Raw genomic sequence first — 13,721 nt, 5'->3', positions numbered from 1 at the left:
TGTGTTTTCTGTGCCTGGAGGCAATGCTCAGGACAGGGAATTTAAATCCTCATCTAGAGTGCTGTTAAAGGCAATTAAATAGAAATTCTTATTCACACACACACCCTTTGCTGGGTTGCTGATGAACAGTGGTGTTAGTATTCAGTGTTCATTTGCATGGAGGTAGTTTCCTCCTCCTGTCTATAAATATTTTCCAGCCCTCACATTTTGGAATATTTTTGTTTCTTATTTATAAAATAAGCAGCGTGGCTGCCTAAAGCCTCACAGCATGGCATATTGATTGAAATCAGCACACAATATGTACCAGGGGTGCAGAAGCACGGCCTGCTCGGTAGCTGAGTTGAATTTAAATGCTCATTTCCCCCCAGTACTTTCTTCGGGCTTTGTTGATTAGCATCTGATATATGAATTTTTACAGGCCTGTAGACACTGTAGGGCTCTACTGAGAACAAACAGAAGACGTCCACACTGTGCACGCTTTTATCCAAAGCTTCCTTGGGGAAAAGAGTATGAACTGTTTACATTTGTCTTACTGTTCTGCATCTGTAAACAGTCTCAGTATTGCTTATGTTCTCTGTGTATCTGATCTCGTTGCTTTTTCTGGCATAGATAAAACCTCTGGCACATTGGTTTCCAAGTCTTTTTTTGCAAGTTAAATCACTCATGCTTATGTTAACGTACATGATTTCACCATTGCACTGACATTTGCATTTTTATTGAATTGAGTTGATTAAATAAGCTGGTGTTTGGAAATAAAGGTAAACGCTTTTTGCCTTTAGGAGGTAATAAACTAAGCTTCTTCAGGTAACATCTATGGATTTATCATCATTGCATATACTGTGCTGGTAACTGTAGTAAATTGTACCTCGGGATGTGAATGGGTGTATCGTAACAGTCCTCCTCGCTGTGCAGCACATACTGTCCTCTGCATTTTTCAAATGTGAAGTTGAGAAACAATTTTCTTAAGGTCATATCAAGTGTTTGTAGTGAAGCAGGTATTGAAACTAAATGTCCTCGAAAGCTTAATTTTTGCCTTTTTCAGAAGGACAACCAGTCTCATGAGAACAAATAAGGAACCCCAGTTGGTCAGGTTACTTCAAGCAGGGTACAAAACATTTAGTGGATTTTTTTCCCCAAGATGGGACATATGAAGCAAGTAGCATGTTGTTATATTAAAAACAAATAGAACACACATACATAAATCCCATTAATGTTGTGTGGCATAGACAATGAATTTGATCATCTTGAGTCTGTAGATCATGAAATCACGAGCACTGGGCTAGCTGCTTGGTTACATCTGAATTTTGATCTCATATTCCTTTTGACCAAGGGGCCGGTTAAGTCTTATAACCCTGTTTGCTCTTCTGAATAGAAAGAATTAGTGATGGGACTGATCACCTCACTGTCTTCTGTTTCTCTGTAGAACATTTCAGCATCCTGCTTTCTTGAACATTGGGGGAATCAGAAAAATAGGACACTTCTGTATCATGCAAGCTGTTTTCAGCTAGCCTGTCAACCCAAAAAGTCATGGTCTAGTTTTCTTGCCTACATGTCCGTGCTGACTCAGGCTGTGTTTTCAATCTGGTCTTGAGTTTTCAATCTGCTTCCCTGCATGGGCTGTCCATCTCTCAGGCAGCGTCCACACAATACCTATTAATTTTTTTCTCCTGTCATCATTAAGCATGCATCTGTCTGTGTTTTGATTGCAATATGCCTATTATTTGCATCTGAAAACTTTAATCACTTCAGGATTGGATTCCAAAAGGAAGTGACCTGTCTCAGCTGTCTTGAATGAACATCAGGAGGTCATGTCAGTTACATAAGCCTTTAATCTAAATTATAAACATCTATTCTAAGTTATGAATAGGGACAAAAAATTCCCAGTTTTTAGGATGATAGATCTCACTGAAACCTATCAATCACTTCAGCAAGGGCATTGTTTGCACTGCAGCACTGCCAAGAAACACAAGTTGGGTTTAGACCCAATGCTACCTACTGTGTTCTTCAAGAACAAAACACAGCCCTTGGACAAGACCTTGGGAAATCTGTGTACCCAAGGGGTGAGGGAGCAGGGGATGATAAACAGTCAAGTGATCAGAACCCAAGCACTAAGCATACACCTGTAAGAAAGCCCATGGAGAGAGAGACTCACAGTTAGGCTCAGCACTGGTGTGGGTGTAGTAACAAAGAAACTGCTATGTGCAGGTTGATTTCAGCAGCCTTCAGGTAAGCAGAGTGTAAAATACTCGAGGTAAGTTAAGGAAATTAATGCGTTATGAGTGGACTTGTGTTGTGTCTTGCGAGGGGCAGTTTTTGTACCAGCTGATGAAGAGGGAAGGGACACCAAAGCCTGCTCAGCCACTCGCCCCTCTGCTCAGTATTACCTAGAGGTGATATCCTCTCAAACCGGTGCCAGCCACTGATTGCTCCTTAGCAGACAAATGTCAGAGGACCCTGAGATTTGGTTAATGGTGAAGAGAGGTGGGAAAAATATAAATATAGCAAGCTTAATAAAAAAAAAAAAAAAACTACAAAAGTTACTTTTTGGGAGGCACACAGCATTGCAAGTGACTAAGGGAATAGTAATTGGGCATTCAAGTTGTGCCACAAAATAAGCCCTGTCCCTGATGGACCCTCAGGTAGGCATCTCTAGCAAAGATTTCAGTCTGTGGTGCCATACTGATATTTGCCTTGTAATTGTGCTGCTCTTTTGGATAATCCCAAACTGTTTTTCCCCTGCTTTTGTATTGGGAATGTGGAGGTAACTAATACATAATGCATTCCAAGCCAGCAGCTGAAATAGGTAATCATTCGAACACGTTCAATGCTGTTGCATTATGCATCAGAAAAAACACATTAAGTGTCAAAGCCATAAAGGTAGGCTGCCTGCTCATCCCAGGAGCAGTCAGGTCATGTTTTATTGCTTATTAATTATCACCATCTAGAAGAGTGAGTTTCTATTCAAATACTTCAGAACTCTTGCCCCAGGAGGTGGCTAATAAAAATAAAACTGAAACTTGGCAATAGCATCCTTCGTTGCCTACTTATGTTTTAGATGATCTTCTGCATATGTGTTGTTTTCTACACCTAAATTAGATGTCTAGCTTATCTTTCTTTACTTGTACTAAGCACAATTTTTGTTTTGCAGACATCATGTCATTCACTGCACATTAGCTTTCTATTGATGTTTGCATTTGTCATATAACTATTCTCACACATTGTTTGGAACAGGTAGATTTTCCTATTGCTCTTTCCCAAATCTGTGCCAATTTTATTCACTGTATTATTTCTTTCATGCTAGTTTGCTTCTGACACTGGAATTTCCATCCGAGGTCATTTAGAGTTCAATGGCAAATGGCCTTTTCCTCAAAAGCTACATATCCCTTTCTCCATGGTCAGACTGACCTCTTACCTGTGTTTACCCACTGTTGTCCTCCTTTATCATGCACTCAAATACTCATTCACAACATTCAATGCCCCTAGAAAGTCATGATACTGTTCTATTCTGAGACACTGCGAATTGTAGATATCCAGCCTTTAATGACATTGTGTCACTCGGCTTTTATGACCAACTTACAAAAGGAGTAGGTCTTAATTTTGTCAATGGCATCCTTTTAAGCAAAGTCTTGAGAGAAGTGATGGGACTGCTGTAAGGTGAAATTCAGACTGGTTTCTGTTGGGCCAGTCTTTGTAGCTGACTTGAGCTATTGTGCGTACACTGGTAGGGGGTTTCTCAAGAGAATAGATGCCATAATGGCCTTTACAGCCTCCTCTGAGCCCCGATTTGAATTTGGAAGATGATGTGCTTTGTCAGAAAAGCTCTACAGTGTGATTGCTGAAACTAAGAGCCACCAAGGGACCAGTAGTGATTTCTAAGTGGTTTTAATGAGTAGTCACAGCAACCAAGGCAGCACTAGTACTGAAATAACTGGAGTAATCAAATAGTATGTCTGCAAGATACAGTGCACCACCAATCTAAAATACTGTCACAGAAACAGCACCGTTCCCACAGTTGCAACCACACGTCTTTGCTTCTGTAGTTACCTCTTCATGGTTTGCTCAGAGACCTTTGTTGCCTATGCTGATGTACTTGTCCCAGTACAACTGAAAATACAGAAAAGTGTGGAAGAGCCTGGCCTGGCTTTTGCTGCCCTGGCATCACCTGAAATTTGTTTTGGAGAGAAGCTGGTGTGGTACAAATATACGTGACACATCACTTTTAGGTAGGAACAGCATCTCTCCAGGAGCTAATATATGTATACCTTCACTATAAATATCTGATGAAAATATCAATATCTTCTTCAATGGTGAACAGAGGGAACACTTGCTTTGTGTTTATATGGTACTTCTTCCACTCTCTGTGTCCCATGGTATCAAAAGATTTCCCCTGCCAGGCTTCCATAGCAGGCTGGTATTTTCCCACATACAAAAGTATATATACATTTTGTATACTGTAAGGTATATTTAGCAAACTAAGTTGTATGTGACACTTGACCCAAACACAAATGTTCTTTAGCCTGCAGTCCAGGTTGCCACCTTCAAATGTTTTGACCGTCATCTACTGTTTCTTCCTTCCATGCCTGATGGCCATGCAGCTGCATCCAGCTCACGTGTATAATTGCCTCTGTTAGAAATTGTAGAAGCATTTGTCATTATCTCATCTGTACCTGACCCTTACCAATGTAGATTTACCAGCTCTTAGGGAACTTCTGACTATCCTGTCCAATATGTTCAGAAAGTCAAAGTGGCCTGTTCCAACTCTTCTGGGCTCCCTCCTGTGCTGCTGGCTGAGTACAGGTGTTCATGTGAAGTGGTGGTACAAAGTGTGTTGTCATGTCCAGGCCCAGAAACTGGTGGTTGTTGGAAGGCGGTTACACAGTTAGTTGACCTGAAAAGTTTTTCAGGTGGCTAACTTCTCCCACAATAAGGACGGCTTCATGAAATAGCCAGGCACAGTTAATGGGAATATCTATATCATAGCAAGCTTTTAAGGTTTTATAAATAAGCAAAAATATCAGGCAAATTACTAAAATGTAGAACTAAACTAGAACAAATATATGGCAACCTGCTGAAAAACACTGAAGTATGGCTTACTTTAATCATTCTTATGGAATGCTTTAAGAGGGTACATCTGGAAAGTTTAAACTTTTTGGTGTTCTATACAGACCATGAAATACACAAGCAGGATTTTTTGCTTGCTTTTTAATTAAGACATCTTGTGTTTCTCTCCTTGTTTCATGGGTCTCCCTAATTTCCATCAATATAAACAGAGTACTATGCTTCCTTTCTTTGTTTCTTTCCCCGGATTTTTAGCATATTGATAGCAGTTAAGAAAGATGTAGAGTAGTATAATATACAGTAATGTTCAAATTTGTTTTCATGGGAAAAATGTTTATTTTATCTCACATTCTCTGTAGTCCTGGGTAGAAGAAAATGTTAAGTATACAGTAATTTTCTGTCATGCTATGTGTCCTCCCCCAAATCTATATTTACGGCTGTTCTGAAGCACTACGCATGCTAAAATTAACCTTTAAAGTGCATTTGAAGAAAGGAAGGCCATCATCACCATGTACTGGTATTCATCCATAGTGCTTTACCTATAGTTCTCTGGTAGAGAGGGCTCCAGCTCCCATTTCTTCATAGCTTCTCCAGCCCTGTCAGCCCTACCTGTTGTTCTGCTGTGTTTTGATTACCCCACCACCACCCCCCTTCCTGGAAATGTGGCTTTTACATTTGTCTTCTGGGGTCTTTATTAGGTTGGTGCTTTTTGGTGAAATTAGGAACAACGAACCATTGAATGTAAGGACATAAAGTAAAACACAATTTATTAGCAACATTTTTGAAACAGCCTTCTTAGATTCACAAGTACAGTGAATGAACCACTGGTTAATAGTTTAATTAAATTGAATTTCTTGTTATTTGGAAAATCCTATTTGGCAAGTTGCTGATGCTTGCTATTTCAGTTACTTGCAGTCTTCTGAGAAGACGGCTGGGTTAGTACATTATCGAATATTTTTAGAATCCTTTAATGCTGAGTTCACAGGATTCTCTAAGTGAAGTAGACTTAAAAGCTCAAAAGTTTTTGAACAGGGTTTTGCTTTGAAGTTTCTGCAGGGCTGCTTCAGTTCTAGTGCCAGTAAAACTTAGAACGTGATTTGAAAGGCTATAAATAGCGGCAGTAAAACAATAGGTTTTATTTGGTAAGTACTTATCCATGAGAAGGCAAAGGAGGCCACTACTTACAGTTGGGTACAAATAAATGCACACTTTGTGGTTTCATAGGACTGGGTAGAAATTAAGCTTTTGGGAAGAATTTTCCATTGAAAGAACATGTATTACCATAAATTTTATTTTTCTCTCCTGGATTGGGGCAGGGGAATAAAAATCCCAGCCTTTCAATCAAACTTGGTTTGTATTAAGATATGTGAAAGAGCTTTTTCCAATGTTAGGTTAAATATTCTCAATATTAGAGACCTTGATTTGGCTTTTCTCTGAGTTAAGCTAGGTCATTTTCAAACAAATTTCTGGTTTTAAAGTAATGAAAACAAAATAGATTTTGCTTTTACTTTATGTATTATTTTATTAATGTTTCCTTTTTATTTGTGTATTATTGTGTTGTTAAATTATTTTTATGTTCTTATATTATTGCACGTTTTCCCCCTCTGTCTTTCATAGCTAAATGAGATTGCCATCACTATCATCACTCATGCTTTCCTTTCTTCCAAATTGCTTCAGGGCTGTCCAAAATATCAGAAATTGTCACTGAGAAATACTGCCTTGTTACTGGCTTAGAGTGATCAGTTTAATAAGAGGAGGATCACTGAAAATATTTATTTAGAAAATATTTAGAAACTTCTTAAATACTTAAATATTGTTTCTTTGCAGCAAAAGCAGAAAACACTGAATACAAATGAGATGAAGGGGCTGCCAAACTCCGTGTTTAGCTTACCAGTGTTGTGTATGTGGCTACTGCTTGATACTCAGCTGATTTAATTTTCTTTCAAGTTATGGGAAGTGTTTTTCTATACCAGGAAGTCAACTCCTATAATAAAAGAACGTTGAAAATGGGAAGCAATTTAGAAAGATTTGTCAGCTATTTATGCTCTGTAAAATAAGCCAACCCACATGTTTATTTTGCAGAACCAGAGAAGAAAGGAATGGACAAATTATCAACTGGCCTCATGCAGGAGAGTTAAACACTGCCACTAATTAATGGCTAGTTAGCAGAGCACCATCTTGATCTCAGTGGAGGCCGCTTGGATAGGGGCCATAAATCCATACTGCAAATGAGAACAGTTTCAAGATGCTTCACTTCAGCTAAATGAGATGGTGGCCCTCAGCTGCTGGGAAGCTGCTAAGGCGGCATCTATTAGGTCAGAGTTTGGGACTCGCCGATCTATTTCATTCCCGCTGGCTGTGCAGCTGCTCATTATTGCTGGTAATTTTTCTAGGGCTTCAGTAGTTTTATACTGTCTGCTGTTTTCCTCTTGCAGGCTTTCGGACAGTCCTTCTCGATTCACCGCAAAGTGGCTGAAGATGGTGAAACCCGCGAGGAGACTCTCCTCCAGGAGTCCGCATCGAAAGAAGCTTATTACCTCGGGAAGATTCTGGAGATGCAGAACGAGCTGAAGCAGAGCAGGGCAGTGGTCACCAACGTTCAGGCAGAGAATGAGAGACTCACTGCTATTGTCCAAGACTTGAAAGAGGTAAATAGGGGTGTGCAGGGAACAAGGGGATGTTTTGGGGGGGTTCTTTTGAGCATTGTGGATGGCATGGCTCTGAGTCATAAAAACACTACAAGAAGTAAAAATGCTCACCTACTGCTCTGTGATCGTCCCAGAAACCACCTGGCCTCAGAGGGCTGTGACTGAGAAAAGAACTAATGTAACTCATTTTATGAAACCCCTACAACATATAAATAAGCGCAGTTCAGGAAGCTATAATTTCCTAAGCACTTCTAGTATTTTGCAGTGTGTTTTGTAACACCTACATATAAGTGAATCTTACATAAACATATTTTCTGCACACATCTGATATTCATGCAACTTCTCTTTCAATCTCTCTGCCCCTCTCCCAACCCTCACATCATTTCTCATATATTCTGGATTGGCTAGGATTAGATAAAGCCTTCACCAGATTTACTCTCCAATAGAGCAAAAAATGAAAATGCATGATCATTATTAGAAAAAGAGCAACAGTAAGTAAGCCAAATGTAGTTGCTACATGTGATACACTGGTTATTGATTGATTTCCATGGAGAAATTAGTCATGTTTAATGATTTTACCTTTTTTTCCTTGATACCTGGAAATTTAGACAAAAGGTTTTATTATTTACCATTGCTTCCATATCTCAGTTCTCCAATAACTGATCTAATTTTACTAATTTATTCTTTCCATATTGTTGGCTAGTTTGCCCAATCCATGTAGCAAAACTCAACGTAAGGCCACACATGAAACAAAGGTGGCTCTGTTTCCTTCACCTTTACTAGCAAACTGTCTCTTGCTGATGTTCTCATACAGTCCCTAAGATGTGTGTGTCCCATCATTCTGGCCGTCACCGTTTGAAGTGATATGGAGGCTAAGTGATGTAGTGAGTATCAAGTTCTCATTCCCCATCCTGCATTCCTCTTTGATGTGTGACTATGTGCTTATTTCAGGTATGCCTTTTTTTTTGCCCTATAAGGAGTCAGCATTTATCAAAATCCTATGTCTCTCTGTCTTGTCCACTCCCGTGAGTCGCTGTGCAGCACTACACCATCTCTTTGTCGCTCTCCAGCCTCCTTTCTTAGGCATACATTGTTTTTGCAGTCTGGGTATCTGAGAATTTTCACGTGAGTCTGTGTGATCCTGATGGCCTGTTCATGGCGATGCCTTCAGTGCACACTTTTCTTTTATCCTTCTGATGTTTCTCCTGGTGTTTACACGCAGATATTTGTACCTCATTTGTAGCAGTCTTACTGTTTCTCTTACAAAGCTCTACAGATTCTGTTTTCTAAGCAGAGTGACTACATGCAGGGGAAGGAAGCACTTGAACTTGACCCCACATCTTTCCTGCTTTCCCTAGGAATGTTTGGACAGAGGGGCTCTCCCCACTGTCCAGCTGTTAGAGGAGATCTTTTCTAGGTCATTCTGGATAATGCTTCTTTCATGTGAATGTATCACATAACAAAGATTATTATGTTTTCTGTAGCTGAGTAGAATGGCATCTTAACCTTCAGAAACCCCTAGGACAGGGTCTCCCTGGCACTGGGTCCTTTACTCCCATTGAACATTCTTATTAAGTGGTTGCACTGGACGTGTCTATAATACAAGTCAGGTTGCAGGAAAAAGTAAATCACAAAATCAGAAGGTTGGAAAAGAACTTTGAAGAACATCGAGTCCAACCAATCCCATCCTAAGCTAAACCAATAAACCAAATATATGCATAAAACACAATTGTCATGGCATTGCTGTGGTTAACAGCAACAACAAAAATCAAGTTTATATTTACTCATCCTAAAATCATATACTAAAAGCTTCTCCAGTAGCAGACAGCCAGCTGCTGACACACCTATATATTTCTTTAAAGATCACAGGCAAGCAGAGTCCTAATATCCCGGGGTTCAGTCACAGTCAGGCTAGAGGATACACGCCTGTCTTTGTACTCGATTCCTTCCTTCAGGGTCTCCTTGGGATTCCTTCAAATGCAAATCGCCCTTCCATTTTCTGTCATGATTATTGATCTACAAATTCCTCAGGAGGCAGTTTCAGTACCTGAAACTAGCATATTGATTGTCCTCATTTCTTTGGAGATAATAGTAACCCCTGGTGTGAGACCAGCTGCAATTATTTCCTGTTCTACTGCTAAATAGAAACAAGCTCTAGTAGTTAATTAGAGTGGAAGGAAAAGAATTTACTTGAATAAAAATAAGGCTGCTAGACTCTTGGTCATTATTGAGATGATGCTGGACCTTGAGTCTAAAGACCTTGACTATGTTGAACTTTTATTCTGTGGAACTGCAACCAACATATTTAAACAGAAATGGAATTAGTGCAGTCAGTTCATCCCCCGGCTCACACCAGACACTATTGTGATTAATTACTTGAATTTAATAAGAGATAGAAGGTGATTGACATCTACCTTAGGTGTCGCTCTTAGCAATATTGTCACACTGAATTACACTGGTATTTCACCCTGTGCTCAAAGGAGTGTCACCTTTATACCCAGCTCAGTATGCCTCAGTCCAAACATATAAATCCTAAAGCTGTGATGTCCAAGTGCCTACCAAAATGAGATGCCCTTCTGCTGTAAGTGTTTATGAACTTTGTCTGCTTGGTTTCGGATACTGCTGACAGGAAAAAGAAGACTTAGTTTATTGCAAATCTTGACATCCATTAAGCCAGAAACACCATTTTTTTAATTAAATGTTTGGTACATTTTGGGGTAAAGGAAGTCATTAGAAGCTGCCACAGGTAGACTGCTACAATGAGAAAGTAATTTGTCTCTTTAGAATATTTTAAAATCTTGTTAGAGAAAAAAATGGAAGGAAAAGAATGGTCTTTATGTGAGCAGCTGTACTGAGTGATGTAAAGATAGATTCTGGATGTAAGTTACTTGGCTGCTTCCTATGTCTTTCTCTCCCTGTTTCACTCCCCCTCCTCCCCTGTAAAAAAATATGCTTTATAGTTGTGTTTTAAACCTTTCTAAGACATCTTAAAAACTAAATCAAAAAATAATTACTCCTTTCACCTTCCAACTCAATATAAAAGGTTTGAAAAACTGCTGTGTGGTTCTGGAAATTGCACTTTGGCGTAGATGACAGAAATTTATGGTACTTTATCCGTGCACTCCGTCCCTTATGGTACTGAAGACTGATAGCTAGGTTTTCAAAACGTGACCTGTGTTACCCATAGCACGTCCCTAAATAACACAGTCGGGGCTTTGCCATTCTCTAGTCTGTCATGGGAGAGCTCTACCGTATACATTCTGCCTTCCGAATTTGCACAGAAATCCATAGTCCTATGAATGTGTATGAGCATTTTGTGAATACACTCGAATGAATGCTGATGGCTTTTGGGAATCTTGGGAATTCTATAACCCCAGAGTTTAAAAATTCATGCCTTTTTTGCAAGTATCTGCCATACAGCCACAGCTGATGTCTGCAGGGCAGCTTGACCTGGATCCGCCTTGCTGTAAAAGGGCTCAGGTCTCTGGAGACTATGCATCTCAATCTGGGGAAGCAAACAAACTGATTTCAAGGCTCATCAATAGAAAAAGGACATATTTTTTAAGAACCTGAGCATTTGTTTCACCCTGATGGTGAAGGCTGAACCAGGAATCTCTGTACACAGATGGCTTCATAGATTCATGTTAAAACGATCAAAAGATTAAAGCACCGGCAGCATTATTTTTGATGTAATAAAAGTCCCTAGAGTTTTCAATAGGAATATTATTAACTGTCACCTAACTAAATGAAATACACATTTTGGGAAGTAGATAGCCCTTTCTTCCACCAAAACCTCAAACAGGGGATGTAGAAGATTACAGCACTTTTAAGAATCTTCAAATAATCTGAACCAAAAAATGCAGTGATTTTAAAACTGAGGGCAGAGATAATTTTTCAGCAGTCAGAGACTAGATTTTTTAAAAATCGGTATGCATCATGCAGTTTATGGTAGATGGTCTCTCTATATGGAGAGATCAGTATGTTTATGAATTGCCTACCCTTTTAAAACATATTTTAAAAATACAACCTTTTATAATTTTCTAATTTTCCAGTGTTTGTTTTTTTCCTATTTAAAAACCCTGTTTACTTATGGGCAGGAGATGAGTGACTGGTTCTTTCATTTGTGCCACTCAAAATCTTTTCCTTCTTATAACCATAAGCACTTTATAGGTGGATAAAAAAGATAGAATCACTACCTTGAGAAGTTTATAACTGGCAGAGGTCGTTATGCAAGCAGAGATAAGCCAGCTCAGAAGCTGGAACAGAAGGTTCTTGTGATGAGATCATAACCTTCCTTCATGAGGAGGCCAAATGTCTTGGAGTTGGGCATCTGACTCAAAAAAACTGGAGGGGAAAGAGCATGAAGAAAGGGGAAGCAAGTGAAACCACAGAAAATGGAGATGAAAGGTGATGTTGCGGTTCGAGTTTTTTAGGTGTTATGAGACTAAGATTAGGAGTTGTGTGAGGTGGGTAGATTAGTTATTTTGTGTCTGAAGAGGCTGGCAGGTATAGGTCAGCTCTTTCTTCCCAAGAAGATTAGTGAAAAAGAGGAGGAATAAAAAACAAAGAAACAAAGGGTTAAAAATATAGTCTGTGGTACTAAATATCACTGCAGCAGCTGCTGGGATTGCAGAAATAAATTGGCACATGGGTACATGCAGTCCAGGAGTTTAAAGATAACAGAGAGGTTTAAATGATGGCAGTGTTAACGTGACATGGCAGCAGTACACACATGGGTTTCTGGAAGGCAAAAGCGGGGATAAGGGTTGTGGAAAAGCAGGTGGGAAGAAAAATACATATTGGTGAGGTGTTGTGCTAAAACCATGTAGAAAACAATCTAGGATGAAGTTGTGCAGCCCTGATGTCCTTGAAATCAATGGCTAAACTTTTATTCACTTCAGTAGTATAAAGATCATGTAGATCACACTAATCAACGTATGGGTGTAACAGCATGGACATTTTTTGAGGGGAACCTATGTATGATGCAGAGGGTGAGCGCTTTTGCTGGGTAAATAATAATAAGCTTTACTGCTAGCTGTGGCCGTGTCAAAAATGTAACCTCACACTAAGCAGCCACATCTGCATTCTGAAAATACATGAGAAAAGGGAAAAATTTACAGGCATTGTGTTCAAGTTGACATTTATCTTTAAAAAAAAAAATAAATTAACAAGTGGTACTTTTACCCTAAATGCACCTTTAAAAAAATCCCAATTGCATGTTTCCTGTTTAGAAGCCATAGTTTCTCAGTGTGAAGAGTTACGGTATTTTTCTCATTTTTGACAATTCAGAATGGGCCTAAAAACTCTAAATGTGACCGCAAATCTAGTTAAATACCACAGTGATGTCAGGTTGTTGCTTTGTAGACCCAGGGCTACACTGTAACAGGATCTTAGTGCATAGTCTTTTACCTATTTAATGTAGGATGTAGATAGTTTCAGAACCAAGAACCTCTAACACATTCAGTTGTCTTCTGTTCCTGGAGGGTCATTAGGTGCTGAAGTTTCCACCTGTAAAATTTTCTGCCTATGTGAAGGTCTGTTTCCAGACACGTTCAGGAACACCTCTGGCTTGGACTGAGGTCTATTAACTACATTATTGCTGGATATTGAGTATTGCTGTAGGTGCTACTGGGATCCTCTAAGATGTTTTCCTAGTTGATCTCAACACCTAGTGATGTCCTTCCACTCTTGTGGCAGGACTTGGGCCTCAAATTTCTTCTCTGCCTGAAGGACTACATGTCCCCTTCCTTCCCTCTGAAGAAAGTGCCCTAGCAGTCAGTTGGCAGGCTTTTTGTTTTTTCAGATGAAGTTGTTCCACTTCGTTGGGGGCTAGTTAGTATTTTGTGTGTCAAAGAGAGTGAGAGGGAGAGAGCTCATAACTGTAGCCTAAAGGCTAAGCCGCTCAGTGGGGAATAGGGAACTAGTTCTAGTCCCTGTTTCAATTAATGTTTAATAAGAAATACTTAAATATTAATTGGGACAGAGACCAGGACCCCAGTCTCCTCTCTGTGAGGT

The 13,721-nt window shown here is 39.5% G+C and overlaps 1 protein-coding gene across 8 annotated transcripts in view; it reads left to right on the top strand.

Moving 5' to 3' along the window:
- BICD1 (BICD cargo adaptor 1) overlaps window positions 1–13,721 on the top strand; it is a gene marked incomplete at both ends in the record, with an annotated part of 177,711 nt that overhangs the window by 81,397 nt on the left and 82,593 nt on the right. For all 8 annotated transcript variants that reach the window (XM_084279259.1, XM_084279257.1, XM_084279258.1 and 5 more), the window contains one exon: window positions 7,494–7,706. In XM_084279259.1, coding sequence (XP_084135385.1) covers window positions 7,494–7,706 — 213 coding nt within the window. The remainder of the gene's footprint in view (window positions 1–7,493; window positions 7,707–13,721) is intronic.

This window comes from Gallinula chloropus (assembly GCF_964237585.1).
Source record: "Gallinula chloropus genome assembly, chromosome: 1".
Classification (NCBI taxonomy): Eukaryota; Metazoa; Chordata; class Aves; order Gruiformes; family Rallidae; genus Gallinula; species Gallinula chloropus.
Note: the sequence above shows the minus strand (reverse complement) of the source record. Positions and strands in the feature narration are given on the sequence as shown.